This window comes from Trichosurus vulpecula, chromosome 2 (assembly GCF_011100635.1).
Source record: "Trichosurus vulpecula isolate mTriVul1 chromosome 2, mTriVul1.pri, whole genome shotgun sequence".
NCBI classification, from domain to species: Eukaryota; Metazoa; Chordata; class Mammalia; order Diprotodontia; family Phalangeridae; genus Trichosurus; species Trichosurus vulpecula.
The window spans coordinates 56,887,129-56,913,857 of record NC_050574.1 but is presented as its reverse complement, the minus strand read 5'-3'; the positions used below and the strand labels follow the sequence as shown (position 1 = coordinate 56,913,857).

The 26,729-nt window shown below is 48.0% G+C and overlaps 1 protein-coding gene across 2 annotated transcripts in view; it reads left to right on the top strand.

The window, feature by feature from the left end:
• LUZP1 (leucine zipper protein 1) overlaps positions 1-26,729 on the top strand; it is a 101,957-nt gene extending 75,228 nt beyond the window's left edge. Inside the window, exons 3-7 of one of the 2 annotated variants that reach the window (XM_036745147.1) lie at positions 433-545; positions 12,447-12,581; positions 17,488-20,696; positions 22,481-22,601; positions 23,096-26,729. In XM_036745147.1, the coding sequence (XP_036601042.1) occupies positions 17,586-20,696; positions 22,481-22,591 (3,222 nt within the window). In that variant the 5' untranslated portion in view covers positions 433-545; positions 12,447-12,581; positions 17,488-17,585 and the 3' untranslated portion in view covers positions 22,592-22,601; positions 23,096-26,729. Of the gene's footprint in view, positions 1-432; positions 546-12,446; positions 12,582-17,487; positions 20,697-22,438; positions 22,602-23,095 lie in introns of both variants that reach the window. The other variant, XM_036745146.1, reaches the window with a different exon arrangement.

Below are 26,729 nucleotides of genomic sequence, written 5' to 3'. Positions count from 1 at the left end.
AGCTTGATATAGTGCATAGAGCACCAGGATAATCTGGGTTCAAATCTCACCTCCTTCAGATAGTAGTTGTCTGATCCTGGGCAAGTCATTTAACCTTTGATGCCTCACCTTCCTTTAAACTAAACGGAGGGGCTTGGAACCCAATGGCTTTTATGTGCTTTTCCAGTTTGAAATCTGTGGTACTTTGCCATTTATCCTGCAGCCTTTTTGGAGCTTAGCTAAGTTCTTCCAATGTCAGGAGTTGGATCTGGATTATCATAACTTGCTCTGTTCACTCTTTGGGGGATTGTTTCCCTGAGTCCCTTGTGGGTTTTCTCTGTAATGTTGCCATTTGGCCTAGTCCGCAAGGGTGTGATACCTTCTTTACTCACTGTGGCTCCCCTCTGTCTTTCCCACCCTCCCCTCTCCCCCATCCTTTGTGGCTCTTTTCAGGTCAAGAGTCAGTCATCCTTGGAAATACCGATTAAGTTTGCCCAAAGTAGCTGCCAGGAGCAGGCAGAGGAACCTTCTATGCAGAGCTCCAGGGAAATTAGATGACCTAGATGGTAAGTGTGCAAAGCATGATGAGACCTGGACAAACCGGTACAATGAAGGTGGCTTCTCATACTTCTCTTTTTCTCCGGCTGCTGAGTGCCTTTCTGTTGAGCCAGCACTGAGCACATTAGTTTGTTTAGGTTTTATTTTGTTTTGATTTGTTTTTTAAATACATTTAACAAGTCATAACTAGTCCTTCTGACCAGCTTCCTGTGGGAGAACAATTACTTAGCAGAGTCCCTTCTGAGTAATGGGTGGGTACAGCCAAGAAAACAGGCTAGAGAGAAGAATTGGGACTGCCATTGTTCCAGACCATTGACATTGTCAGTGGCTGGCACATTGGGAGCCATTGGTATGCAGTGGAAGGATCGCTTGTACCTGGATTCAGAAGCCCTACATTTGAGTGCAGATTCTGCCATTTGCTAGCTATAGGACTCTAAATATGGGCTATTTGTATAGCCCAACCTGTGGTAGAGCCTTCCGAGTTCATATTGGTCTGATCAGCCACAGCTGGACATCCTCTTCGAAAACAACCATATGACTCTAGTCATGTCCTTCCCTCTTAGGAGAAGGTTAGACTGGATATCTGATGCCCCTTCTAGTTGTGTATCCTATAATCTTACGACCAGCTGGATTATTTTGGTGATTTCTAAGATCCTTTCTAATTCTAACGTTCTGTGTTCTGAGATCCCTTCCAACCTTGATATTCTGTCATCCTGTGATTTTGATTCTGCATCTATCAGCACAATCAAAGCAGAGCTGTGCCTAGCACATGGGTGGTGCTTAATAAATATTTGTTTATTGATTGATTGGTTGAATGACCTCCTAGAGGCAGGAGATGGGGAAGATCTTGGGAGAAACCAGAGAAAGGGTCTTTCTAACTGCCTTTTGGAAGGTAGTTTCCTCTAAGGAGCTGGGATCTCTGTCTTAGAAGTAATTGGAGAGATGGGATCCATAGCATGAGGCAGCCTCTCCCCTGCCTCTTCTCCCAAGTCATTCACTGTGCTTCTTCACAGTCAGGATTGCATTTAGGGTCCTTGACTCAGAACCATAGCTGGACTCCAAGGGACTGTGATGGGGAAGAATAGAGAACTTCCTGAAAGCCATAACTGTGTCTCTCCCTTCCTCTGTCTCTCCCTTCCATTCCTTCCCTCCCTCCCTCCCCTCCTCTCTCTGTCTCTGTCTCTCATCTCCACATAGTAGAGAATTGTCTTGGTTTTGATTTCTATTGTGACATATCTATCTGTGTGGCACATGGCAACATATTTGGGAGTTTACAGTATATAGCTATATGGGCTGAGATAAATCCCCAGCAAAATTCCAGACTTGATTATAAAATAGGTGATTTGTGGGCACTTAAGAGAAGAAAGTTATTTCCTATGAGTCTAGGTAGGCTCATTAACAAGTCTTGTTAGAACTTTAGTTTGGAAACTCCTTAAGGACAGGGACTATTACTTTGAAAATCTTTGTATCCCCAGCTCCTAATACAGAGTCATGCACATAGTATGCACTAAATGATCGTTTGTTAAATTGATAGACGTGGGGAAATGTCTTTGTCAGCGTGTCTTGATTTTGGTCAGGAGTTTGATGAAAAGCCCCTCAGGATAGTATCTGGGGACATGATGGGTCAACCTGGAGGGAACTTCTTTGATGTCATTCTCTAAGGAATATCCCAGTCCTGTTCCACACCTTGGACTGAGGCTTAGTTGAAGGTAGAAGAAGGCTTTAGATTTGAAGAGCAAGTGAAGCTGAAGAGGTTTCCAGCGTTGTCAAAAATCAACAAGATTGAGAAGCAATAATGTAACATTTGATGGAGATAAATTAAAGTCCAATCTTTAGATTAAAAAAAAAATCATCTGCATAAAGACAAGACGGGGGAGATCAGGATAAGAGCAATTCATGAACTTTTCTGAGAGGTTTTTAATCTTAAAACACACCCCTTATAGTGTGCTGACCTCCTTTGCCCAGGGTGCCCCATGCCTCCCCCATCCCTAAGACTTCCTTTTTATGTGTTATCTTCATCTATTAGAATGGAAGCTCCTTGAGGGCAGGGACTGTCTTTGGTTTGTATTTATACTCTAGTACCTAGCTCATTGACTGACTGCTTGAAATGGAACCTTCCAAAATAGTTATCTGTAGTAACTGCCTAGTTCTTCACCTGTACCTGCAGTCTGTCTCCTCTCCCCTGAGACAGAGGAAACATGTTCAGCATCGGTCTGTTCTTGATCTTTGGGTATGATTTGGTTCTGGTCCATTCTTGATCTTTGGGTGTGATTTGATTCTGGTCTGTTCTTGACCTTTGGGTGTGATTTGGTTCTGGTCCCTTCTTGACCACCGTTCCATTCTGTTCATAGACCATAATGGGCTCAGCACCCCTCTAATTGATGGACACCCATTTTGTTTCCAGTCTTCAGCTACTATAAAAACTGCTGCTATAACCCTCTTGGTATCTAAGGGGCACCCAGTTTTAGCTGACTCGAAGGCAGTTTAAATTGTGATGTGGTAGAAAAAATGATGCAATATGAATCTTCATGAATAGAAATGTAGTGTGATTGCCTAATTGTACTTAATCCTGGCCAGAGCTCACCCGGACTTCTGCGCTCAGTTTTGGGGCTGCAGTTTTGGAGTGATGTTGGCAAACTACAATGTGTTCAAAGGAGGCCCTCCTGGATCTATAGGTGTTTTATAATAATAGCTAATATTTATATAGCATTCACTGTGTGCCAGGCACTGTGCTAAGCAGTGCTTTATGATTATTTTCTCATTTGGTCCTCACAACAGTCCTGGGAGGTGGGTGCCCTTGTGATCCCCTTGTTACAGATGAGGAAGCTGAGGAAAACAGAGGTTAAGTGACTTACCCAGGGTCACACAGTTCATACTTATCTGAGGCTGGATTTGAACTCAGGTCTTTGATCAAACTGGGAATGTTTAGCCTAGAAAAGACTTATCAGGGACAAGAACTGGGCATCTTCTAATATTTGAAGGACTGTTATGTGAAGGGATTAGTCTTCCTCCTTGTAGTTATAGATAGCAGACTAGTTCATGCGGCTGGAAACCAGAGAAGTGGATTTTGGCTCATTGGCTGGAAAAACTTGATAACAATTAGAGCTGTCCAGTGGTGAAATGGGTGGGCTGTCTCAGGAGGTAGTAACTCTGAGGCTCTTATGTCCTAGATTTTCCTGGGATGACCCAGATTTCAAGAAAAATAAGTTTTACTTTCAATGAGAGTTTGCAAAAGGAATATCCTTTGTCAGATGAAGTGTCCCAGTTTTTATCTTGAATAATATGGTCCCTGTCGGTAGTGAGCTACCTGTGATTGGAGGTTTTGTTAGGTGACCACTATCAAGGATAGCAAAGATCTGAGCCCCAGGTAGGAAGGTTTGTATCAGAGAATTGTCGAGGCCCCTTCCAGCTCTGTGATGCTTTTCTAGCCAAATACTAGTTGTCATGGCGGGTACAGAGAAATAGAGGCTCACAGGTTCCCATTTGGAAAGGGGAGGTAGTTTTGTCTACAGTCTTCAGTGATCTGTTGTTTGTCCTTCCTTCTCCTCCAGTTGTGGCAGAAGGTGATGTCTTGATTTGCAAGTAAATTGAAATGAGGGAGGGCTGTACAGAGTCACCAGCCTCACTTTCTCCTCTGGAGCCATCTGGGTCCAGTGGCTCCTGATGTAGTGGGAGACCTTGGCCTTTTTAAGGGAAGGTCTTTCCCTGGTCTCAGTTTTTCTGTGGCAACACCCATTGGGTGATTAAGGCTACATAAGAAATAAGGCCCTAAAAAAGGCCTCTTTTACCTACTGAAAAAAAAAATGAGAGGGCAAAACCCCCCTGGTTTCTGGCCAGAACAGAAACAATTACTATTTACACTCACTTCGAGCCGTCGTCAAACTCCAAATAATGACCAAGTAAGGCTTGGGCTGGGACCTATTATTGGCCAATTGGTTGAGAGTCTGAGTGATCTGGATTTAAGGCATAGTCAAGTAGCTCCATTTGAATCCTAGTGGGCTTTATCAAAGCCTGATTTTCTAGAGTTACATTTCAAGAAATCATAAATGAAGATATGCTGAACCCAATCCCTCCCAGGACGTTTCTCAGTCTTAGCAAGGGAGCTTTTCCTTATATGGAGCTGAAATGTGCCCTCTCCATGATTTTCACCCATGAACTCTGGGTGAAAAGAATGATACATATTCTTAACCCCACAGACCAAATGGGAAAAGCCCAGAAGGTGGTAGATAGAGCAGGAGGTCAGTGCAGGGCAAGCTGGGGACAAATTTTAGGATGAGAAGGCAGCCAAAGGCATAAGGCCTGTCACCAGAACGTGCCAAAAGGGTACTGCTAAGAAGAAACCAAGAAGGACCTCCCCCTTCTTCTTTGTCTCATAGCTGGAAACAGGACATGAATCATGGGAGTTCTGCTGGAGCAGAAGGGCACAGTCTAGAGTCTGTTCTATTCTAGACATTCCTAGGCATCAACCACAGGAAGGAGATCCAGCCTAACATAGACTGGGTGGGCCAAGCCAACTGGGACCAGGGGCAAGAACTTGGGAAAAGGGAGATCCCTAAATGGGAGACACCCTCAGGGCTGAACCTAGAGGCCAGTTCCAGGCCAGTGCCTTTTAAATTCTTTCTTTATTTTTATTAAAGTGGTAGGGCTGGGGTGTGCGGATGGAGAATTTGGATACCTGGGCAATGACTCAACGAGGCAGCTGGGGAAAGAAGTTTGGCTCCCCCATCTGGTGGTAACTGGGGGTGAAGGCTCACGTAACATTAACAGCTCTAGTCTGATATATGGTGCCCTGGATAGTGTGTGAAAGTTTTCTGGATAGTGTAGTGTTAATGGTATTATAAAGAAACTGAAGCTCAGAGAGGATGAGAGGCTTAACTTGGCCATGATAACACAAGTAATAAGTGTCAGAGTCAGGATTCAGACTCCCAGCTCTAAGTGGAGTGTTCTTTCACTAGCCATAATCCTCCCACGCCATGGAGAACGCCCTCCCAGTCCAGCCCCTTGGGTTGCTTCTTTTCCTTGGCAGAGCCGCCCTGATGTTCATTGTAACTTTATTTCTCAAGTGTTTGTAGATGGAAGGGACCCTGATGGCCATGTAGGGTTCTTGACCTTTTTTGTGTCATAGACAGCTTTGGCAGTCTGGTAAAGTTTAAGAACTGCTTAAATTTTTAAATGTATAAAATAAGATGCATAAGGTTACTGTGGAAACTGATTATATTGAAATAGTTGTTAAGAAATTTTAAAAACAAGTTCAGAGACCTCCCCCTAGTCCAAGGTTAAGGACCCCTGTCCCACTTAAAGCACTTGTGGGAGGGTCTAGTACACGGCAACCTGCTCCCCACCTTACTAGTCATGCGATCTTGAGCAAGTCACTCAATGTATGTTTGCCTCAATTTGCTCCTTGGTAAAATAGGGATAAATAATAGCACCTCCCACCCAGGGTTGTGGTGATAACTGGCAAGCGCTTAGCACGGTAGCTGGCACAGAGGAAGCATGGCATTAATGTTAGCGCTCATCATCATCGTCATCCTCATTGCTGTTACTATCTCTCCCACCTCACCCCCATGCTTTTTGACTTGAGTTTTCTACTCCCCAGGTAAGAATGGGGGGATGTGTGTTTGGGTGTGGGTCTAGATGTGAGAGCTGCTAGTTTGGCACTGAGTGGGGCAGTCTAGCCGCAAGATTCTTTGAGCTGATGTGGATCTGGTTCTATAGGAATCTTGGGCATCTCCAAAAAGTATAGGGAGCTGGACAGAGCTCACCATGTGCCTCCCCCTGAGCTCCATTCTCCCCTGACCAGAGTCTGCTCCCAACTCAGCGAGCCTCAAGCCTCACATCTCTTCGTCCAGTCATAGAATTTCAGAATTGGAACTACTGTTTCACCACAACGTCTTTCCCCAGCTTGAATGAAATGACATTTAATAGGAATGACATTTAATTATTAATTATATTAAATGACATTTAATAAGGTCTTAACTGTGGGTTTAAAAAATACCTTCCTAAGTACAAGATGAGGGGGAAGTACGGGAAGTTTTGGTGGATTTCAAGCTCTACATGAGTCATCATCAGTGGCACTGCCATCTTGGGCTGAACTAGGAGGACAGCTTGCAGGGTGGCAGAATGTTGTAGTGGCCAAAGGGCTCAAGTCCTGCCTGAGGATCCGGATAGTGTGACCAAGGGGCTGTGTCACTCAGAGGGAGGTTCCTTACTGGGACTTCCCTTAAGTGAAATTGCAGGATTATAGCAAGTTGCTTTTACTTTCTTTGTCGGTATTTTGCTTTGTTAATTGAGTTCTCTGTTTATCAGGGGCCTTAGGTTTTTTTTTTTTTAAAAAGGTTCCCTATTCCTGTATTGCTATGAAAGACAGGTTTAGCCTGGTTTTGTGTTTCAGGTCATTTAAGCAAACATTAACTGACTGCTGGATTCAAGGTACAATGGGCACTCCCTTTTTCCCCTCCCATATACGGAGAATCCTAGCACAGGCAGGTTCTCTGTCTCTGTTTTTTCTCTTTGGACTGAGCAAAGCAGCTTTGTACTTTTTAGTGTTTTGCACACAGGAAGTGCTTAATAAATGTTTGTTGAATGAATAAGTAAGGATCACATTTCACTCTTGAGTGCATGTATTAAGATGCTTTTTAGTTGCCTTGTGCCTTTTCTGTTTCTGCTGGGATGGCAAGGTGATGGCTGGGTGCTTCAGGCCCCTTGGAAAGCTGCCATCCAAGGGTGGAATTGCCCATGTAGCTGTAAGAAGAGCTGCTTAGGAGTGTTTAACCTGACAAGGCTGTGCACCTGTGGGAAGGCTTTCCCATCCCCCTTAAGACTAGTGCTTTCCCTCTGTTGACTATTTACTATTTATCCAGTAGATAGCCTGGTTGTATGTAGTTGTTTGCATATTATACTGACACATAGTAGGCACTTATTGGCCGAGAGACTGGAGGGTATTGTAGAATCAGAGAGCAGACCTCAGTTGGGGAATGTAAACAGAAGATAGAGGAGGAGGAATCTGCTCTCCTGAAGGCTAGTGAGGTGAGGGGACAAGTTGCCTTGTCTCTTCCAAACCCTCAGCCCCATTCCTTACATTGTTAGGGGCTCAGCACCCCCTCTGATCTGGAAAATCTGCATAAAATTTTTGGCCCTCCCTGCCAGAAAAGTCTGAATTATTATAGTATTAAAGAGATAAAATGTGTTGCTATTATACAATACTACACATAGATTTTATGCATTTCTGAGTTTCTAAACTTTTTCTGTGTCATCTGCTGGCCTTTGTGTGTGGCCTGTGGCTTCTGCAAAACTCCCCCCAAATTCTCATTTAATTTCTTATGTGACCCCAATATATTGAAACTGTGATGGGGTAAAGTCGAGATGTGGAAGGGGTAACCGTGTACTGCCAGACTGCCGGAAGATCTTAGATTGATGAAGCCTGTAGGGTTTCCCAAGCACCAGCCCACTGTTCTCTGCAGGGTCTTGTAAGGCCAAAGACTTGTTTGAGGTCAGTGCCATTCCATTAAGAGAATGTCCAGAGCAGAAGATGCAGTGCTAGTCTGGCTGACTGTCCTCTCAAGCCCTGACTGTTTGGAGTGGATTATGTTCCATTCTGGGTGCTGCATTATAGGAAGGCCAGACTCACTGGAGAACCTGTGGGGGTGAGAGGTCAGCCAGAATGGTGGTGGGACTAGAAGGAGACACTCCCAGAAAAAGGGAGGGTTAGCCTGGGAAAGTGAAGACTTGGGCAAGATGGGGTGGGAGGGGTGGGGGTGGGGTGGAGATTGTTTCCTCTTGTTTGACTGGCTTTCATATGGAAGTGGGATTGAATTCCTTCTGTTTGGCCCCAGGGCCAAGTTAGAGAGGGGCAGATGGAAAGACTGCCTAAGAGCTAGAACTTTCTAAAGGGGTGAATAAGTTGCCTCAAGAAACAGCAAGGTCCTCGAAGGTTCTTCTGGCCAAAGCTAGATATGATGACTTTGGGGGGACATTGGAGAAAGAATTACTGTTTAATATGGATTAGAGCAGAGGATTCTGATCGGTTCCCCTTAATTTATTGCCTTCCTTCTGTGGATTATCTATCCATAGCTTGTTTGTACATCATTATTTGCATTCTTCCTCCCCCATTAGACTGTGAGCTCCCTTAGATCTGGGACTGACTGTCTCATGTCTTTCTCTGTATCTCCAGCACTTAGCAAAGTGCCTGGCACATAGTTGGTGCTTAATAAATTCTCATCGTCTAAAAGGAAATATAGGAAAAAAAGTAGTTCAACCAAACTAACCCTCACATCAGCTGACTGACTGTGTTCCACAACCATAGCCCCACACCTCTGCAAAGAAGGGAGGGGAAGACAAATTTTCTTCTGACTTTTTTTTGGGGGGGCAGTCCCCAAAATGTTCTGGGTGAGGAAGCAGGCTTAGAGAAGTAGAATGACTTGGCTGCATTATAGTAGGTTGGTGGAAGAACAAGGATCAGACCCATATTATGATCCCAAATGGTCACAGCCCTTAAGAGCCCTTCTCCATTCACTCCTCGGTCATTAGGACAATTTTGTGACTGTGGGGACTCTTCTGTGTTCTAAACTGAGCACCCAGCCCATGGCTTTGTACACTGTAGACTCTTAGTAAGCATTTGAATGAACTCTAGGGAATGAGGCTGAAGGCTGGGAGGGCCAACCAACCCTTTCTCCTTCTTGCCTGGGGGGCTCACCAGCCCTGGGAGCAGCTCTCTTTTTCTGCTTCAGGGAGGGTCTACATCTCTCTGGCCCTCGCTGAGTTCATTTAAGGAGACAGTGTCTTCTCACAGACACACCCTTCCCACACCCCCACCCTTTGCTGCAGCTGCTGGACCTGGACCTCCTCTTCTGCCTTTGGCTATCTTTCCAGCCCTGCAGAGATATGCAGCCCAAGCTGAATGGCTTCTCTTTTCTCCAGGAGCCTGGGCTCCCTCTGGTGGCCACGGGGTCAAGGTGCAGGCTCTTAGCCAGTGGGGCTAGGGTTCATTTGCTTGGAAGGGATGGGGCTTGGGGTTTGATGCTGATTTCAGCACCTTCTGCTTGCAGATCCTGGATCCATAGAAGCTATTCTCTCCACACCAAGATCCCTCACCTTGGGGTGGGGGGAGGTAGCCCAAGGCTGCTTCTGCAGGAAGCCTTTTCTGGCCCCTCCCCCACCCCAGCCTCACTAACAGCATCTTTTCCGCTCGTATTTATTGTGCACTAATTCTGGGCATCCTTCTAAAAAGCACGGATATAGTAGGCTGTGAACTCCTTCAAGCAGAAGGGCTGTCTCCTTCTTTGTCTGGGCTCCCAGCACCACCCAGGCTAGGCACTTAAAACAATGTTTACTAATTGATATAGTCCTGGAAGTGAGCTTGGAAATCATGTAGTCCAAGCCTCTTGTTGGACAGATGAGGAAACCCAGAGACTTGCCCCAGGTCACCCTTCCATAGCAGAGAATTCAGGTTCTCTGAGTGAATTGAGGGTTCTTTCTACTGATAGGACAAAGATGAAAATCAATAAGTTTTGTCCAAGTGCTGCCATTAGACTTTCAGTGTTTGTAGGCTTTCTGCAAATCCAGTGATCTGTGAGCATGTGCACCTTGTCTCATTAGGATATAAGCTCTGATCGAAGGGATGATTGGTTACTTTATCTTTGCATCTTGTGTCAGGCAACGAGCTAAATTCTGGAGATCCAGAAATAAAGCAGCACCGTCCATTCCCTTAGACTTTACATTCTGAGGAGACAACATGTGCATATTTAAGTAGACAAAAATATGTTCAAAATAAATGCAGGGTGGTTTGGAGAGGGAGAGAGGGTGCTCAGAGATGGGTGGGTCAGGAAAAGCTTCATGTAGAAGGAGATACTTGAGCTGAGTCTGGAGGGAAGCCAGGGATTCCACAATGGTTGGAGTGAGGAGAGAATATCCCACCATTGGGAAGCAGCTTGTGCAAAGGCATGGAGATAGGAGGAAGCATCTTGTGTGAGAGGGGCCTTAGAACATGGAACATCTGAGATAGATCCTTAGAACATGGAATGTCAAGAGATAGAAAGAGCCTCAGAACAGACAATGTCAGAGCTGGGAGGGGCCTTAGAACACAGGATGGCAGAGCTGGGAGGAATCTGAAAAGACTGATTATCAGAAGGATAGAATCTTAGAACAGATCTTAGATCATTTTGTTTTACCCGTTTATTTTGTAAACTAGAAAGAAGCTGATGCCCAGAGAGTGGATTTATTAGCCACATGTAAATCTGAAAGTTAAGTTCGAGAACTACATGTAAGTTGCCTGACCAAGAATTAAGATTCATTAGTAGAAAGGAAAAGACATCTCTTTTTGGCTGGCCAGCTCCCGAGAGGATGGGGGAACACCGAGCATTCATTCCTAGTACTGGTTGATATAAGGTCAGCCTATGCCCTCCCAGCTTTTGGTTGTCCATGCTCAGGAAGCTGGTTTCTGCTTGGCCATGGAGATGGAATGGTTGGGCCATGTGAGCATCAGGCTCCAGGCTCCTCCCCTTTGCCCAACAGCCAAGGCCCAAGAGGAGGCCTAGCATCTGTTCCTGCTGGGCCGGAGGAATTGCCTTCCTCTGCCCACGAACTTCCTGCCGGAAGCCCTGGGTGCTTGGAATCCAGCAGAGCCTTGGAACACATACTTTCTATGACAGCTGCCTCCGCCTCTGCCTCCCTAGAGTTGTAGCCAATGCCTTAAAGAAACCACTCCCAGAAGAGGCCTGGTAGAGTGAGAAAGAAGGGGTTGCAACATAGGGTTTGGGGTTTCTGGGTGAGAGCCAAGATGAGGAGTTCTACGTTAGCTGCCTCGTTGGCTAGCTTTGCGATATTGGGCACTTGCTGGTCTGGGCCTCAGCTTCCCCATCTGTGAAATGGGAATGATAATGCCCATCCTCCCTCCCTCACAGGGCTATTGTGAAAGTCAAATGACATAAGAGATAGGAACATGCATTGGAAAGTAAAAGTTGGTACAGAGTTGAGGTGCTTATTTTTCACCGATTGGCTTCAAGGATCTGTGTGGTGACAGACATACACACAGTCCATTGATGAGCCTGTTTCCAGAAGCCTTTGCAGCTTGCTGTAAGACCTGCCAGAACATTTTTCCCTTGGTCTAGCCTTTGTGAGCTCATGGTAGCCTGTGCAGTAACAGTAAGGGAGGCCAGCATTTATGGAGCATTTTCCTATGTCTTATGCCAGTTGGACCTCCATGTGATCGTTTCAAGAAGCCCTCAATGTCTGGTTCCTGCCTACCTTTCTAGTTTTCTTTCATTAAACACCTTTCACACAAGCTTTCTGCCAGACCTTCCTACTAGTTCTCCAAAGTGGGCATCCCATCTCTTGCTGCCATGCTTTTGCACGGGCTGTGCCTTATGTCTGGAATGTACTACCTCCTCTATCTCTTGGCACTATCCTTTTCTTTCTTCAGGGAAAGAAGCTTCCTTCGAGTCTAAGTGAATTATCTTACCGCCTTCCCTCTGAGACTACCCCAATTTATCCTTTATCTTCTTTGTATGTAGTTTACACGTTACCTCCCCGTTAGACTGTAACCTCTGTGAGCAGGGACCAAGTGTTTTGTTCTGTTTTTGTCCCTTTTCTTCCCCCACCCAGGAAACGATGAGTAATGGCATGGCATGGTAGAGCCAGAAGGAACTATAGTCTATAGAAGAGGGTTGAGATTTATTCTGTGATGTTTGGATTCAGTCAAAGGACCACACTTGAGGACCTAGAGGGGCCACATGTGGCCTCGAAGCCACAGGTTCCCCACCCCTGCTATAGAAAGTTAGGCCTTGAAGGGACTTTAGAATACACAGTGTCAAATATGGAAGAAACTTTAGAACTTGGAATTTTTAGAACCTATGATGTCAGAGCTGGAAGTGACCTTGGAAGTAAATCATCTCTCTAACTGCTTACCTTAACAGATGAGGACACTGAGGTCCAGAGACAGTACGTGACTTGCCCAGGGTCACACAGCAAGCCAGTGGTGGGAGTGGAGACAGGAATACCCGTCTGCCAACTCTCAGGTCATTCCTGTTGCTGCTACATTTCCAGACCAGGTGAGTTTGCTAAAGACTTTTTGTCCACCTTTGGTTTCCAAGTGAAGAGCTAGGATTGACTTTGGCCCTCACCTCCCTCTTGTTCTAGTGGGGCTGGCTCTTTCCACAAATATAAACTCAGACACTAGACTTTTTAACTTTCTGTGCATTTCTAGAATGTAGCCTGGGCTATCACTCATACTAGCTAGCAAGTGGCAATAAAGGAAAACTGAGACAGTGATGAATGTGTTCTTGGCGTGGGGAGGTTTGCTGATCACACATCACACCAGGCAGTGCCATCTTTGCTGGGGGGAAGGAGGGGAGTAGTGACTCCCAGACAGGGACCAGCCTACAGGGCAGGGAGTGCCCACACCTGGACTTGTGTGCAGGACTGTTGGGAGTGTGTATTCCTACAATGCCAATTGAAATGAATGCTTGGCTTGTGTGATATCGGGTGGAAGAGTTTAAACAGGTTTCACAGTCTAGAGCAGAGGTGTCAGACACAAGACAACAGTGCCACATGAACATGCAATTGGGAAATATTTAACGAAATAAATAAAAATGCAATAGAACAGATAATGTTAATATGTAGTTTTCTAAGTCAATCTGTAGCCCTCAGGGAGCCTTGTGTACGGTCATGCTTGAGCCTTGAGTGGCCGCCATTTCTATCTGAGTTTGATACCCTTGGTTGGGGTGGTGGTGGGGCTCCAGAGTAGTGGGTGATGAGGGGCTAAGTCTTTAGAATCAGAGAATTTCAGAGCTAGAAAAGCCCAGCTAGTCCAAATGAAAAAGGGTCTTTTCCACCACCTTCCTAGCAGATGGTTGTCTAGTCTTTGCCTCTGAGTCTCCACTAAGGGGGAACCCATTCTATCTGAGGCAGCCCTTTCCACTTTAGTATAAGCCACATTGTTAGAAAGCCTTTCCTGCCCTGTGCTCTAGATCAGCCATTTGCACCTTTTACCCATTGCTTCTTGCTTGTCTGCTAGCCCTTCAAATGCTTGAAGATGACGATTACAGGTTCCCCCTGAATCTTATCTTCTCTAACCTAAACAACCTGATTTCCTTTGACTAATTGTCATATAACATGAACTCAAGACCCTTTGCTATCTTGTGCACTCTCTTCTGGTTGCCCTCAAGTTTATCAGTGTCTTTTTTTGAAAGGATTAAAATGCATTCATTAAGCATTTATTGTGTGCAAACCACTGTGATAAGCACCAAGGATACAAACAGAAAAGCAGAGAGTCCCTGCTTTCAAGGAGATCATGCTCTAATATGGGAATATTAGATAGAATATAGATTAGAATATAATATGGGATAGAGGAAGTTTCACTGAATTTCTTCCTTTGGCCGTGGTGCCCAGAACGACACAGAAGATTGCAGATGTGGTTGACTCAGGCAGAATGGAAGCAAGGCTCCTTTTAATGTAGCCCAAATTGCATTACCCTTTATAGTTTCCATGGCATGACTGTCAAGCTTGTGGTCCACCAGAGCCCCCAGATCCTTTTCTGGTAGATTATTGTCCAACTATGGTTGCCCCATCTTACATTTGATTAGAACGACAGCTCTTTGGGGATAAGGGCTGTTGCATTTTGTCTTTTTAATCTCCAGCACATCACAGAGTCTGGAACATAGTAGATGCTTGAGAGATGATTATTTAATCAATTGATCTTGTGCTGTGGAGTTCTTTTTTTAAAATCCAACTGTGAAATTATGTTTGTCCCTATTAAGTTTTATTTTAATTCAGTTCAGCCTAAGTCAAGGTCTTTTTGGGTCTCGGCTTTGTCGTTCAGCCTTCCATCCTTGGATTATCTACAAGGACAGAATGCTGGTCCCCTCTCACTGCCCAACTTCTTTTTCTTCTTCTCCTTCTCCTCTCCTCCTCCTCCTCCTCCTCCTCCTCTTTCTCTTCCTTCTCCTCCTCCTCCTCGACCTCCACCAACACCTTCTCCTTCTTCTCAGTGGGTTAAGTGACTTGCCCAAGGTCACACAGCTAGTAAGTGTGTCAAGTGTCTGAGGCTGGATTTGAACCTAGGTCCTCCTGACTCCAGGGCCGGTGCTCTACTCACTGGGCCACCTAGCTGCCCTTTTCTGACTTCTTCTGACCATTGTTTTTGACCATAGCTCCAGAAGGTGTTTGGTAACCTCTTGGAGGACTTTCTGTGATTTAGGGATGCTGCCACCAGGAGGCGCTGACTAGCCCAGAAAATTGAACAGGTTGTCACTTTGCCTAAAGATCTGATATTTGCTCTCTGTGTGGCCCTGGGCACGTTCCAGAGAAGACTTAAGTTGTGCAGTGAAGCTGCTGAACCACCCTGTGGAGTCTCCTCACCTGAGACTCTTATACCAGTGGAATCACAAGCCCTGGCCTTGTGCCCTGATCCTCATGCTCAGAGAAGATACTTCAGAGCAAGCTTTGGAAAAAATGCAAACAGTACAATTAGTTATGCACCTCACTGCCCCTGTGATCAGTTCAAGCCTGCCCTAGCCTTGCTTTTGCCCAGACATCTGGATCCACGACTGAAGGGGTTGCAGTCACTTTGCTCTCACTGTGCTCCCTCCCCCCGCCCCCCCGCATTACTCAGGATCTTGTCTGATCCCAACTGGGTCCTTGCTGTCGGGCCATGGGTTTGATGCTCATTTGAATGAAACTGTCCTTTTTTGCCCACAGCAGCTGTTCTGATTTTTCTTCTCTCACCTTCAGACCCTGATGCTAGTCTCCATCAGCAAGCATTTATTAAGCAGGCACTATGTGCCAGGCATTGTGCTAAACTTCCTGTCTCCCATTTCATGGAGGAAAATGAGGCCTTTGATGAACTTTGCTCTGTGCTTTGAGAAGATGCAGCATTTTTACAAAGGCTAACGCTGGGAGCTTCCCCTAGAGATCATTTTCATTCCTAATTTCTCTGTTCCTGTCCATTCTGCTCACCTCTGTCCCCCATCCCCTCTCAGGCTATTCATTACTCTCTAATTTTCTTCCCTTTCACTAGCAGTCTCTCAGAAAGTCATTTCTAGTTTTTTTCCCTCATCATGTTTTTTGCTTTTTTTTTTTTTTTAACTTCTTTAAAACTTCCTCCTCCTCTGTTTGCTCCTCAGTGCCACCACTGTCCTACAAGGGCTTTCCAGAAGGTCACCAGGGACTTCTCCATCGCCAGATGCAGCAGTGTTGTCTTTAGTCTTCGTTCTCCTTGACTTTCTATGGCATTTGGCCCTCTCTCCTGATTAGCCTCCATTGGTTTCGTTGGCACCGCTTCCTCCTGTTTCTCCTGCGTCTCTCTTCTCTCTATTTTAGTCTCCTTGACTGGTTCATCTTCGTCTCCCCACTCTCCCCAAACTTTGCCCCAGTCCCTTTTCTGCATCATGTCGCTAAATCCATGCATCTATCTTGGCTTTCTCTCATGAACTCTGTGCCCATGTCTCTAGCTGTTTGCTGGACAGCTCCACTTGGCTTCTCCACCTCAGCACGTCTAAAACTGAGCTCATCATCTCCTCCCTAAACCTGAACTTCCTACCTGCTTCCCTGTTTGATCGATGGCACCACTGTCCTTCCCATCAGCCAGGCTTAGAACCTGAGTCATCTTCAATTCCATTTGTGTGCTGACATCTCTTACAATCATACCTGTCTCCTAGACCTCTCCTGTGCCTGCATTCTTCACTCATGCCACCATCTTCTACTGTGCTCTCTGGAGTGCCTGCTCCATAGTTAATAAACTTGCTTTTTCCTTAAACCTTTTTCTTTCCTGCTCCCTCCATTTTTGGGATCTCACTTAGACCCAGCCCACCCTTTCCAGTACCGGTCATCCTTTCATTCATGCTCCCACCTCACTGATTGCGGTGAGGGGGTTGGAATACTCCTTGCTCCCTATTACCACTTTCAGACTCTCCCTTTACCACACTCACTAGCCTCTCCTCCTTTGAGGTTCATTCAGTCCAAATTTATCACCCAGTCACGATTCTGGTACCTGCTGTCTGCCCACCCCCAACATAGTCTTTCCTCAACACCCTCATTGTCCGGCTCACAGTTTTTCCTCCCTCTCTCCTGCCTTGATACTAGTTGATTTCAACATGCATATTAATATTCCCTCAGGCCATCGATCTACTAAATTTCTGTGACCTATTTCTCTACTCCACCTCAGGTACACACCAGAGAGGGTCATATCCTTGATCTCACCATCAAAAATAAGTATCCCACTTCTGTGTTCATGAACTCTGAAATTCTTTCATCTGATCATCATCTTTTATTGTTCTGCATATTTTATCATTCTGTCTTTCCCTGCCTTACAACCCCTAACCCTGTTCTTCATTCTCACCATGACTTCCTTCCTCCCTCCCCTCAGTTCCGTCCTAGGTATCCCTCCTGCAGCCTTCCTTATCTCAACCCCCTCATGAATCGGTCCAACCCTTCACTGTCCTCCTTCCTTGGCCCCCTTGTCCTATTACCAGTCATATCTTGCCAAGCCCCAACCTTGGATTATTCCCATCATCTGTTGCCTTCACTACTATTCATATGTTCTCTTAAGTTATTGCTGTTTGCCTCAGTTTCCTCACCTGTAAAATAGGATCTGTAATAGTAGCATCTACCTCCCAGGGTTGTCATGAGGATCACGTGAGATGATAATTATACGAGGTACTTAGCAGAGTGCCTACCAGACACACAACAGGCACTTCATAAGTATTCGCTATTATGACCATCATGGACTCCCTCTCAGGTACCATTTGGATTAGATGTCTTCTGAGCCCTTCCTACTCTAAGATTCTTGGGGTTCAGATAGGGGTTTGGGCTCAGCAGCAAAGTAGGTAAAAAACAGAGGTCTCTTCTCTTGACCTTGGAGATTGTAATTAGAGAAGCCGGTGGTTTAGAAGAGTAAATTCTGGGGGCTTTGCTGGGAGTTTGCTTTCTGACGCATGTCCTTACCATTTCTTCCTTCAGACTGATGAGGGTCCCAGGCTGCAACAAAAACCTGTGGATACAAGGAGAGAGTTGACTATTTCTCATTCCCTTGAGCTACACTAAAGAGAAGTCTGAACATGGCTGAATATTCAGGGTACAAGGAAGTTGCCTCCAGTCGCCACCTGCGGTTTAAGCTGCAGAGTCTCGGCCGTCGCCTCGATGAGTTGGAAGAAGCCACCAAAAGCCTGCAGAAGGCTGAGGACGAGCTCCTGGATCTCCAGGACAAGGTGATCCAGGCTGAGGGCAGTAACTCCAGCATGCTGGCCGAGGTGGAGGCGCTGCGGAAACGGGTGTTGAAGATTGAGGGGAAGGACGAGGAGATCAAGAGAGCGGAAGACTTGTGTCAGCTGATGAAAGAGAAGCTGGAGGAGGAGGAGAACCTGACCCGGGAGTTGAAAGCAGAGATCGAGCGGCTCCAGAAGCGGATGGCGGAGCTGGAGAAGCTGGAGGAAGCCTTTGGCCGGAGTAAGAGTGACTGCACCCAGCTTTGCCTGAGCCTGAATGAGGAGCGGAATCTGACCAAGAAGATCTCCTCTGAGCTGGAGACCCTCAGGGTCAAGGTGAAAGAACTGGAAACTTCGGAGGACAGGCTGGACAAAACCGAGCAGAGTTTAGTGTCTGAGCTTGAGAAGCTCAAATCGCTAACTCTGAGCTTTGTGAGCGAGAGGAAATATTTAAATGACAGGGACAGAGAAAATGAGAAATTAATCAAAGAATTGACCCAGAAACTGGAGCAAAACAACAAGGTCAACCTTGCGGACCATCCCAGGAACGCCTCCACCCTCCTGGACAGAAACGACCTCCGCATCGAAGATGGTATCTCATCTACGTTGCCCTCCAAAGAAGCGAGGAGGAAGGGCGCGCTGGACTACCGCAAGCAGGGGGAGAATGAAACGCGGAACAAGTCGGAGAACGAAAAGAACCGGAATCAAGAAGATAACAAAGTTAAAGATCTCAACCAAGAAATCGAGAAGCTCAAAACTCAGATCAAGCATTATGAGTCTCTGGAGGAGGAGCTAAAGAAAATGCGGGCCCAGAACAGCGACCTCAAGGACAGTTACCTGAGCGAGCAGAACAAGAACAAGCTCTTGGCCAGCCAGCTGGAAGATGTCAAGCTGCAGCTGAAGCATCAGAAGGACCTCGAGAATGGGGAGGTGGAGAGTGAGGAGTCTTTCCTGGTGGGCAAGGGCCGGCAGCACGAGAGACCCAAGTACCGAGGGCTGGTCAACGAGTCCCCTACATCCAAGTACAAGTCGAGGGAACTCTCCCCCCAGCACAAAAGGGGGGAGAGACCTCGCCACAAGGAGCACACTCTCAGCAATGATAACGCCGCTCACAACAGCAGGCCAGCTGCCAGCTCCAGCGCTGTGAACCGGAGGGCTGGCAAGGCTTGCAGCACTGCGCTGGGCATGGACAACATCTCCCAAGATGCCAAGAGACCCGATGACAACTTTGCAGCTGGCTCTTCTCTGAGTGAAGGCAGGAGGGTCAGGGAGCAGCCGTCGGTGCTGAGCCGCTATCCCCCGGCAGCCCAGGAGAACCGAGGACTGAAGGGAGCCTCCAAGACAGGACACGAGAATGGGCTAAAGGGGAAGGTGGAAAAGACATCACGGGTATTTAATGATGCCAGCCACAGCGATAGGTCCAACAGGACGGATACCAGTGTAGCCTCAGCAGGGAGCAAGGTGCTGAGGGTGAATCGGGTGGCAAGTTTGGATGCCTCGTTAGAAGCTGTATCAGCCAAGAAGATCCTCAACCCCTCTGGCGGAAATCAGGTATCTTTAGGGTTGGCCGCGGAGCTGGGCACCTCTAAGGCTGGTGATCCTTTGGCCTCATCTCGGAGATCATCCTCCGAAGGGCTGTCAAAATGCAAAAGGCCTGCTAACGGCCAGGAAGCTGAGAGCAGTCCTCCCAGTCTGAAGCCTCCAGTATTATCCAAGGCTTCTTATGGTTCCAGAAGTCAGGAAGACATCCTTCAGGGCTTTGTAGCCCTAAGCAAGGAAGAGCAAGACCAGCCTGTATCCGTGGTGATGGAGGACAGCAGTCATCACGAAGCCTTGAGGTGCAGGGTCATCAAACCTGGTGGCAGAGAGAGACTGGACCTGGAAGATGACACGGACACAGACTCTCTTGTCACTGCCAAGTTAGTCAACACAACCATCACTCCAGAGCCAGAGTCAAAAAGGCAGCCGAGCTCCAGAGAAACGCCGCGATCCCGAGCAGCCCTGAGAACACCCCTGTTTGACAATGACAGAGACGTTGGGGCAGACATGGAACCTGTCAAACCTGTGAGAAGTGCCGCCACAGAGTTTCAAGATGCCGCTAGCTCAGGAGTAAAAAGCCGTAGGCCCTTCAGCCCCAGGGAGGCCTTGAGGTCCAAGGCGGTCATCAAGCCTGTCATTATTGATAAGGATGTGAAGGAGGTCATGGGGGGAGTCGGGGCAGAGGCCGTCACTGAGAAACCAAAGCCCACCTCCAGATCGGTGCCAAACAAAGTGACGAGCTGCATCACCATCTACCCCGTGGAGGTGGGCAGCCCCAGGGGGAGTGTAAGCGAAGCCCCGAGAGAGAGACACACATCCACCAGCAATATCCAGGTGGTACCCAGCGAGATGTCCTCAGTCACCAACCACATTAGCCTGCCTTTTGAGATCTCCATTAACAAGAATGATATCACACGGCAGATCACAGAGGCTGATCAAGCCGGAGACCTGTCCCCGAGGAACAGGCCAGAAACAGTGGTCTCCAGGAGCAGTATTACTATCAAGCCATCAGAGCCTGTGGAGAGGAATAGCCAAGAGCCCTCCTCAGAGACCCTCAGGTGGAAGAGCCACCGTCCCCTTTCAGAAATGGAGTTATCCGACACCAAACACGTTACAGTGAGGAGTGCCTGGAGGACCAGGCGGGACTTGAACTCTCTGGAAGATCCCCTGGCCCAACGAGGCAGAAATGTGGATCCTCCTAACGCATATACGCAGAGATCTTCCACAGATTTCTCAGAACTGGAGCGACCCAGGCCCTCTCCCTTTGAGCAGGGCATGCGAAGGGGGACAGGAAATCCAGGGGATGGCCCTGAGCCATCTTCCCGAAGAACCCAAAGCAGCCTTACGGTGTCAGAGGTTCTCACAAGGCGTGGCCGGGCTGGTGACTCCATCACTGCTGCTGCCTTGAGTCGCCCAGCAGGCCTGGTAAGTTCTCTTCTCTTCCCCTTCCCTGAGCGTGGACCCTCCCTTCCTGTCTTCTTAATGGGAACCCTTCTGTGTGCGAAACCTGCCAGCTTGGGGCTATTGAACCTCAGATGGTAGAACTAGGGACGTTTGGAGAGGAGCAGAAGCAGAATTAGGCATGGTGTCTAAAGAATCTAAAACATTCCTAAGGGTAAGAGCTGTCCAAAGTGGAACAGGTTTTATGGGGAGGTAATGACCATCACTGCAGGTATTTCAGTGAAGGCTAGACCCTTGCTCATCAGGTAGGATTCCTGTTCACATATGAGTTGAGCTTTATTCACTAGGTTACCTTCCATCTCTGAAATTTTGTGATTGTAGTGTTGGTTGGCCTCCTGCAGAGTCCTGCCGATGTGACCCAGAGGAATTTGTGGCTACGAAAAAAGCTTGAGGTGTTCCAGTATTTTGGAGAAAGAATTTTATGGGGGAGATAGATAGGGACCATTTCAAAATCCCTTCCCCAGTTTCTCCCCATATACTCAAGGGATACGACTGAGGTTGAGAAGGCCTTTTGGCATTCATTTTGTTCCATTGAAGGCCAGATGGATTCTGTCCAGGTTAGTTAGGGAGTGCTCCAAGAAGAGCAAGCTGGGGGGCAGGGGGGAGGGAGGCAGGAAGCAGGCAGGTGGGCTACCTTCTGAGTAAGTACTTCCTGGGAACCTGGAGTCACCAACACTGTCTCTTGAGGGTAAGAGAGGGATGAGTTTTTCTAAGAAGTGGTGTCTGCCACCTCTTCCAGGATGGACTGTGGAGGGTCTTTGCAGACAAAACTTTCCCTCATCTGAACTTTGTTTCTCCCTCAGACCTGAGTTTGTTTATTGTAGGGTCTTCATAAATATTGATTGAATTTTCATTCACTATGAAATCATGGTGCCTTCACCATGTTGATTAACTAGCAAAGTGGCACCTTTCTTCTGTAGGGCAGTAACATAGTGGGAGCCTTCTCATTGGGAGGGAGAGGTGTGATGGAAAACTGTTGTTAGACGAGTCTTAATTATTTACAGGTAGAATCAGGTCCAGATTTTGTTTTTTCTCCACCACCTCCCCCCACCCATGAAGGGTGGTTCCTTGAACTTTGATGCCCAAGTGCGGGTGACGCCCCTGGGTATTCTTTGTGCCCATGACAGTAGCAGTCTTGCCAAGGATGTGCCCTTTCTGTTCTGCCCTAGGAGTGGCAAATGCTCCCGTTTGCTTCCTATAGCACGGTAATGCTCCTTACCACCCACCACACCACGTCATCCCTGGCTCAAGCATCTGTCTTCTGGGTTGTGAAACTGCAGCTGGTTAAGGAGACAGAAGTAGCTTGGGAATCATGATTCAGAACTGAAAGAGAACATTTAGTCCAACCCTGCCATGTCACAAATGAGGGAGCTGAAGCCTAAAGAGATCATGACTCTTCTTAACTTACAGAGATGATAAGTAGGAGACTTGAGACTCAAAACCTAGGTCTCGGGTCCATGGTTACGGGACCATCCTAGCCCTCTCAAGGGCTGATCCAAATTGTGCTGGCCCCCAAGCCTTCTGGGGATTGGTACAGACTCAGGCCAGACTAGATCTCTAGGGAGTCTGCATGGGCTAAGCTGGAACTCGTGTCCCGCAAGCTCAGTGCACATTAGGTTCTCTAGGTGAATGGGTTTGTTTTGGGAGGAGCTTTCCCCTTAGTCTCCCTCCCAACACCTCACTTCCCCCGGATCTCACTGGCATAGGAGGAAGCTGAAGGCAGTAATCCCAACTCCTTTCGATGGCAGCACAATTGTGTGGAAAGGCCAGAGCTGCCTGCAAAGCGGCCTCCAGAGCTCGTGCGGGTTCGAGCTGAAGAACGGGTACGTCGGGCCAAGCACTCCTCCGAAGAGAATTGATCTGACTGGGGTGAGACACATTCTTCTGCCCCTTCTCTGTCACACTGTCTTGCCACCAGAACCTCAGCACTGGGTCAGACCGGGGGGTCCTTTTCTCCTATTCCACACCATTCCCCTCTGCACAGAGTTCAGGTCACCCCTGCTTTTGAGCTTGGGGGCTTCAGAGGGGCCAGGATTGTAAGTTAATGGGGGAGGGGTACAGGTGGGCAATAATATGAATAAATCCCAGAATAAGAGGCCAAGGGGTGACCAGAAAGGTACAGCACTGTCCACCTTGTGTGGTCCGGGGCCAGGCTCTCTGGATCCAGGGAATCCTTGCAGACTGGTCAGAGGGAGTCCATACAGAAAAGGAAGCATTCTTCCTCTGTTCTGCCAACAGGATGTTTCCCTACACCCTTTTTCTTCCCCCAAAACATATGCCCTCTTTTCTCTTTCCCTCTTTTGTAGAAACCTGGCAGTTTTCTCTCCCCCCAACCCCGATTTGCTCTTGCTCTTGTCTTGCAGGTGGTTCCTGCTCTGCTGGGTTGATTTCCAAGATTTCGATTCTCTTCTTCCAGCAGAGGATTCACTCCGTGGTCTGCCCCAAGGGGACTCTCTGACCACACACCCTTCAGCCACCAGCTGCAAAGCCATCTCCCATTCTTCTCTCCCTCTGGGCATTCTTGACTTGGAGGTTTTCCAAGCAGATGATGAACGGCAGTGTGTCTGGTTGGAGGCTGCTCTGGGGGTCGCTGAGCCCATGCCCCAGGGTGGCATCTTGGGGATCCGGACTCTGGGCCTGCATCTGGGCTGGCTGTTCCCCGAGGGGCCATCCATCAGTGACACATCTTAGCCAGACCTCTCCAGACACCACCTAAGAGGACACAGAAGGGCCCACGCCCCTCCATATTCCCTTCACCAAGCACTGGAGGCTTGGCTGGCTCAAGAGTTTGCCTGTGGGATCCCGTGGCTGCAAGCCTCACCTTGACTTCTCATAGCAGGGTGTCATCCCCACCCCACTTGGGGATGGGGGCACGGATCCTGAGACTGTGCTAGGCCTGACCTGGCACACTCCCTTTTCCCACCCCACCCTAGTCAGGATGAACCCCTTTCCCATTTGTCATCCCCTGGAGCAATAGATCCAGGGAGAGGCAGACACTGGTGTGCTGCCCACCCTGTCCCTGCCTTCTCCCCTGACCCCTTTCCCCTCGAGAACTGCACTTTACTGAGACAATGCAATCCTCCAAGGTTGGCTGGAAAGGGGATTTCTGTGGATTGTAGTTTCCTGTTGCCTCCATCAGCAAAATGAGGGGAATATCATGGAGTTGGGGGTAGAGTGGGGGAGGGGAAGGACAATTCAGATTCAGAATGCAGCCAATTTTCCCAAATTCTACATGCAGAATTTTTTTCCCAATCAGAACCTTTGGTGACCAGTCACTTACTGGGCCATTGCCCAAGTAATTAGCTTTGTTTGGATGCCAAACTTAGGAACAGCCAGCCATTGACTTTATTTGGTTTAACTTTTGCTCCCTGCTCAGGAGCCCATCAAAGATGGCTGGGCTCACCACATTGGAAAGGCATTGGTTTGGGCTTGCCAGGCTCCTAACCCCTTTCCCCCAGAATGCTGAGCCGGGAGGAACCAGCCAATCCAAGCCCCAAGGGCCACAGACGTTAGTTAATATGACTTACCCGAGGTCATGTGGCTAGGTCATTTCCCCTGACTCCCAAGCTGATAAGGTTCTCTCTCTACAACCCAATACATCCCATCATATCCTTGCTGTGGTTTGGGGTGGGGCCCCCTAATCCTCCACTCTTTTAATCCTCCTTTGTAAGAACTCACCCAGTGTAAGGTTGTAGTTTGGGAACCAGGCTGATCTGATGATCCTTGATTCTTTGGTGTCTGTGTTGGACCCTGGCGGGGCTCCAGGATGCACCGACCCCTTTCTCAGGCTGTGCCTGGGAGTTCCACATCCTGGCTGCTATGCAGGAACCACTCTCATACCTCCATTTTCATGTTTTGCCAAATGTGGGCTTGTATTCCTTGGGCTGTCCTACCTTTCCTCGTAGTTGCCATACTTCCTGCCTCCTCACTGACCCAGCAGGCAGGGCCCCTTAGCTAAAGCTTCTGGTTTGAACACCTAGCAAGCTGCTTGTCCCAAAGCACTCTCCACGAAGCCACCCAAGGCTGATCCTCCTCCGTTGGCTGGGAGCTCCAGGAGACCTGCAAGTCCTGGACCCTCTCAGGTGATAGCTGCTGAAAGTGGAGGAAATGGAGGCTCCCTGTTCATGGAGACTGAGGCAGTCAGCAGTCACACAGAAAGTCTCAAGTCCAGATTCTTAATGGCTTTCCTCGTGTCTCCAGATTCCAGAGCTTGAGCAAAGACTCCTGCGTGTCTTGTACATTCTGCTAGGTGCCAACATTGTGACTCCACCAAGCTTAAGTGGCGCTGTTCACTGCCACTGTGGAACCAAGATGCCATGTGGGAGAGGGGTGAACCATGGTGCCCTCTTACTGGGACCACCATCTTGAAACCTGAGTGCAATAGGGTTTGATTGTAACTAATATTTCAGGATAAGTATTTCATGCCTCCTTCCCCCCAACTTGCACAGTTCCTAGGACCCCTGATAGATTTATTTTTTAAAGTTCTTGGTGTTGCAGAAAATACTGGGTGTAATTGAATAGCCAAGAGTCCGAGGCCTGGCTCTTGGGCTTGGCAGTGGCAAGGATCCCTTAGGGTTCAGCAAATTCCAAAGTTAAGATGCTATATGCTACATGATGGCATCACTCATTGCACCTTCCTAGGAGGTAGCTGGAGGCGCCACAAGACCCATCCCATCCCCAAGCCTTCTCTTGGATTGAAAGGGCTTGCAGTCCTAGGGTCCAGGGACCCATTCGCTCAAAGTGGAAAGGGATTTTGGCCCGGTGGAGAAGCAAGCCTTCAAACCAAACCCCCTAGACAAAGATGACTGCTTTTCATAAAATAGTTTTCTTTGGCTGAGGAGTAGAGTAGAATGGAGTGTGGATGGGAAGCCAGTGCATTCTAACATCTCCAGATGCTTCTGTAGCACACGGGAGGAAGCGGGTGGAATTGGGGGAAACGAAGCCTGAAACTGGATGGTGAATCTGAGTATTAAGCCAGCCTTCTTCCCCGTGCCTTTCCTCTGCACCCTGCACCCAGCACTCCCCTGGCCGTCGAGATCTGTGAAGCCAGCTACAGAGATGAAAGCCTTTTCGGAGTGGTAGAGATGAGTCATGGAGTGGACTTGGTGGGCTCATGCAGTTCTCGGTGGTCACAGGATGAAAGGAATAAACTCTTAGGTTAAAAGGACTTTAGGGGTCACTGGGTACAGAAGCCCCTACACCTCCAGGAGAGATTGCACACAAGCCCCTGGTCAGATAGGCTGGGGTTGATACTGTTCTGAGCCCCCAGTTAAGTAGCTAAGGGAGTCAGTAGCTTCTTGTGGTAGTCACCAAGAGTCATGACGGTGGGGGAGAAGATGTTGGTGCCTGCCACTCAGGCTGTCAGGTAAGGGTCATCTGTGCCACCATCCCCACTTGGAGGTTTCCAAAGGCTGCTTCAGAGCTGGTGCTTCCAGGCCTCCAGTGGTCCTCTTGAGTTCCCTCATGGCTCTGACGGACGGCGTGGCTGTCCATCCTGCAATGGGAGAGGTGCTGCATTCTCCTGCTGCTGCCTAGCAGTTCAGAACACGTATGAATGGAATGTATTTTTAAAAGAATAAAATATATTTTTTTGTATTTTAAAAGTTGGGTGGGGTAGGGAGGTAGTCCTATAAAGTTGTTGAGTTACAGGCAGAAAACTAACCCTTGTTGCTGTGTGTTCTGGTCCCTCCAAGTCAACCCATTCCAGCTAACTCAGTCCGGCACCTCGCTCCAGGAGAGGCGTCGGCGGCTCCTGGACCTTCTGCTCCACCACTGTTCTTGCTCTAAGCATGTGAGATAGGAGGAGGCCTGGCCTGCTGCTGCTCCTGTCCCGGGGCCCCCTGCCTCAGGGGGAGGCAGAGCAGCAGCCCCAGGCCCCTCTCGGGTGCATGTTTAGTTGAAGCCCGTTTGTCTGCATGTATCCCCTGGCTCTAAAGCTGTCTGTCAGCCCTACAGCACGATATGTAACCAATAAAGCTCTCCAATTTCTATGTGCCA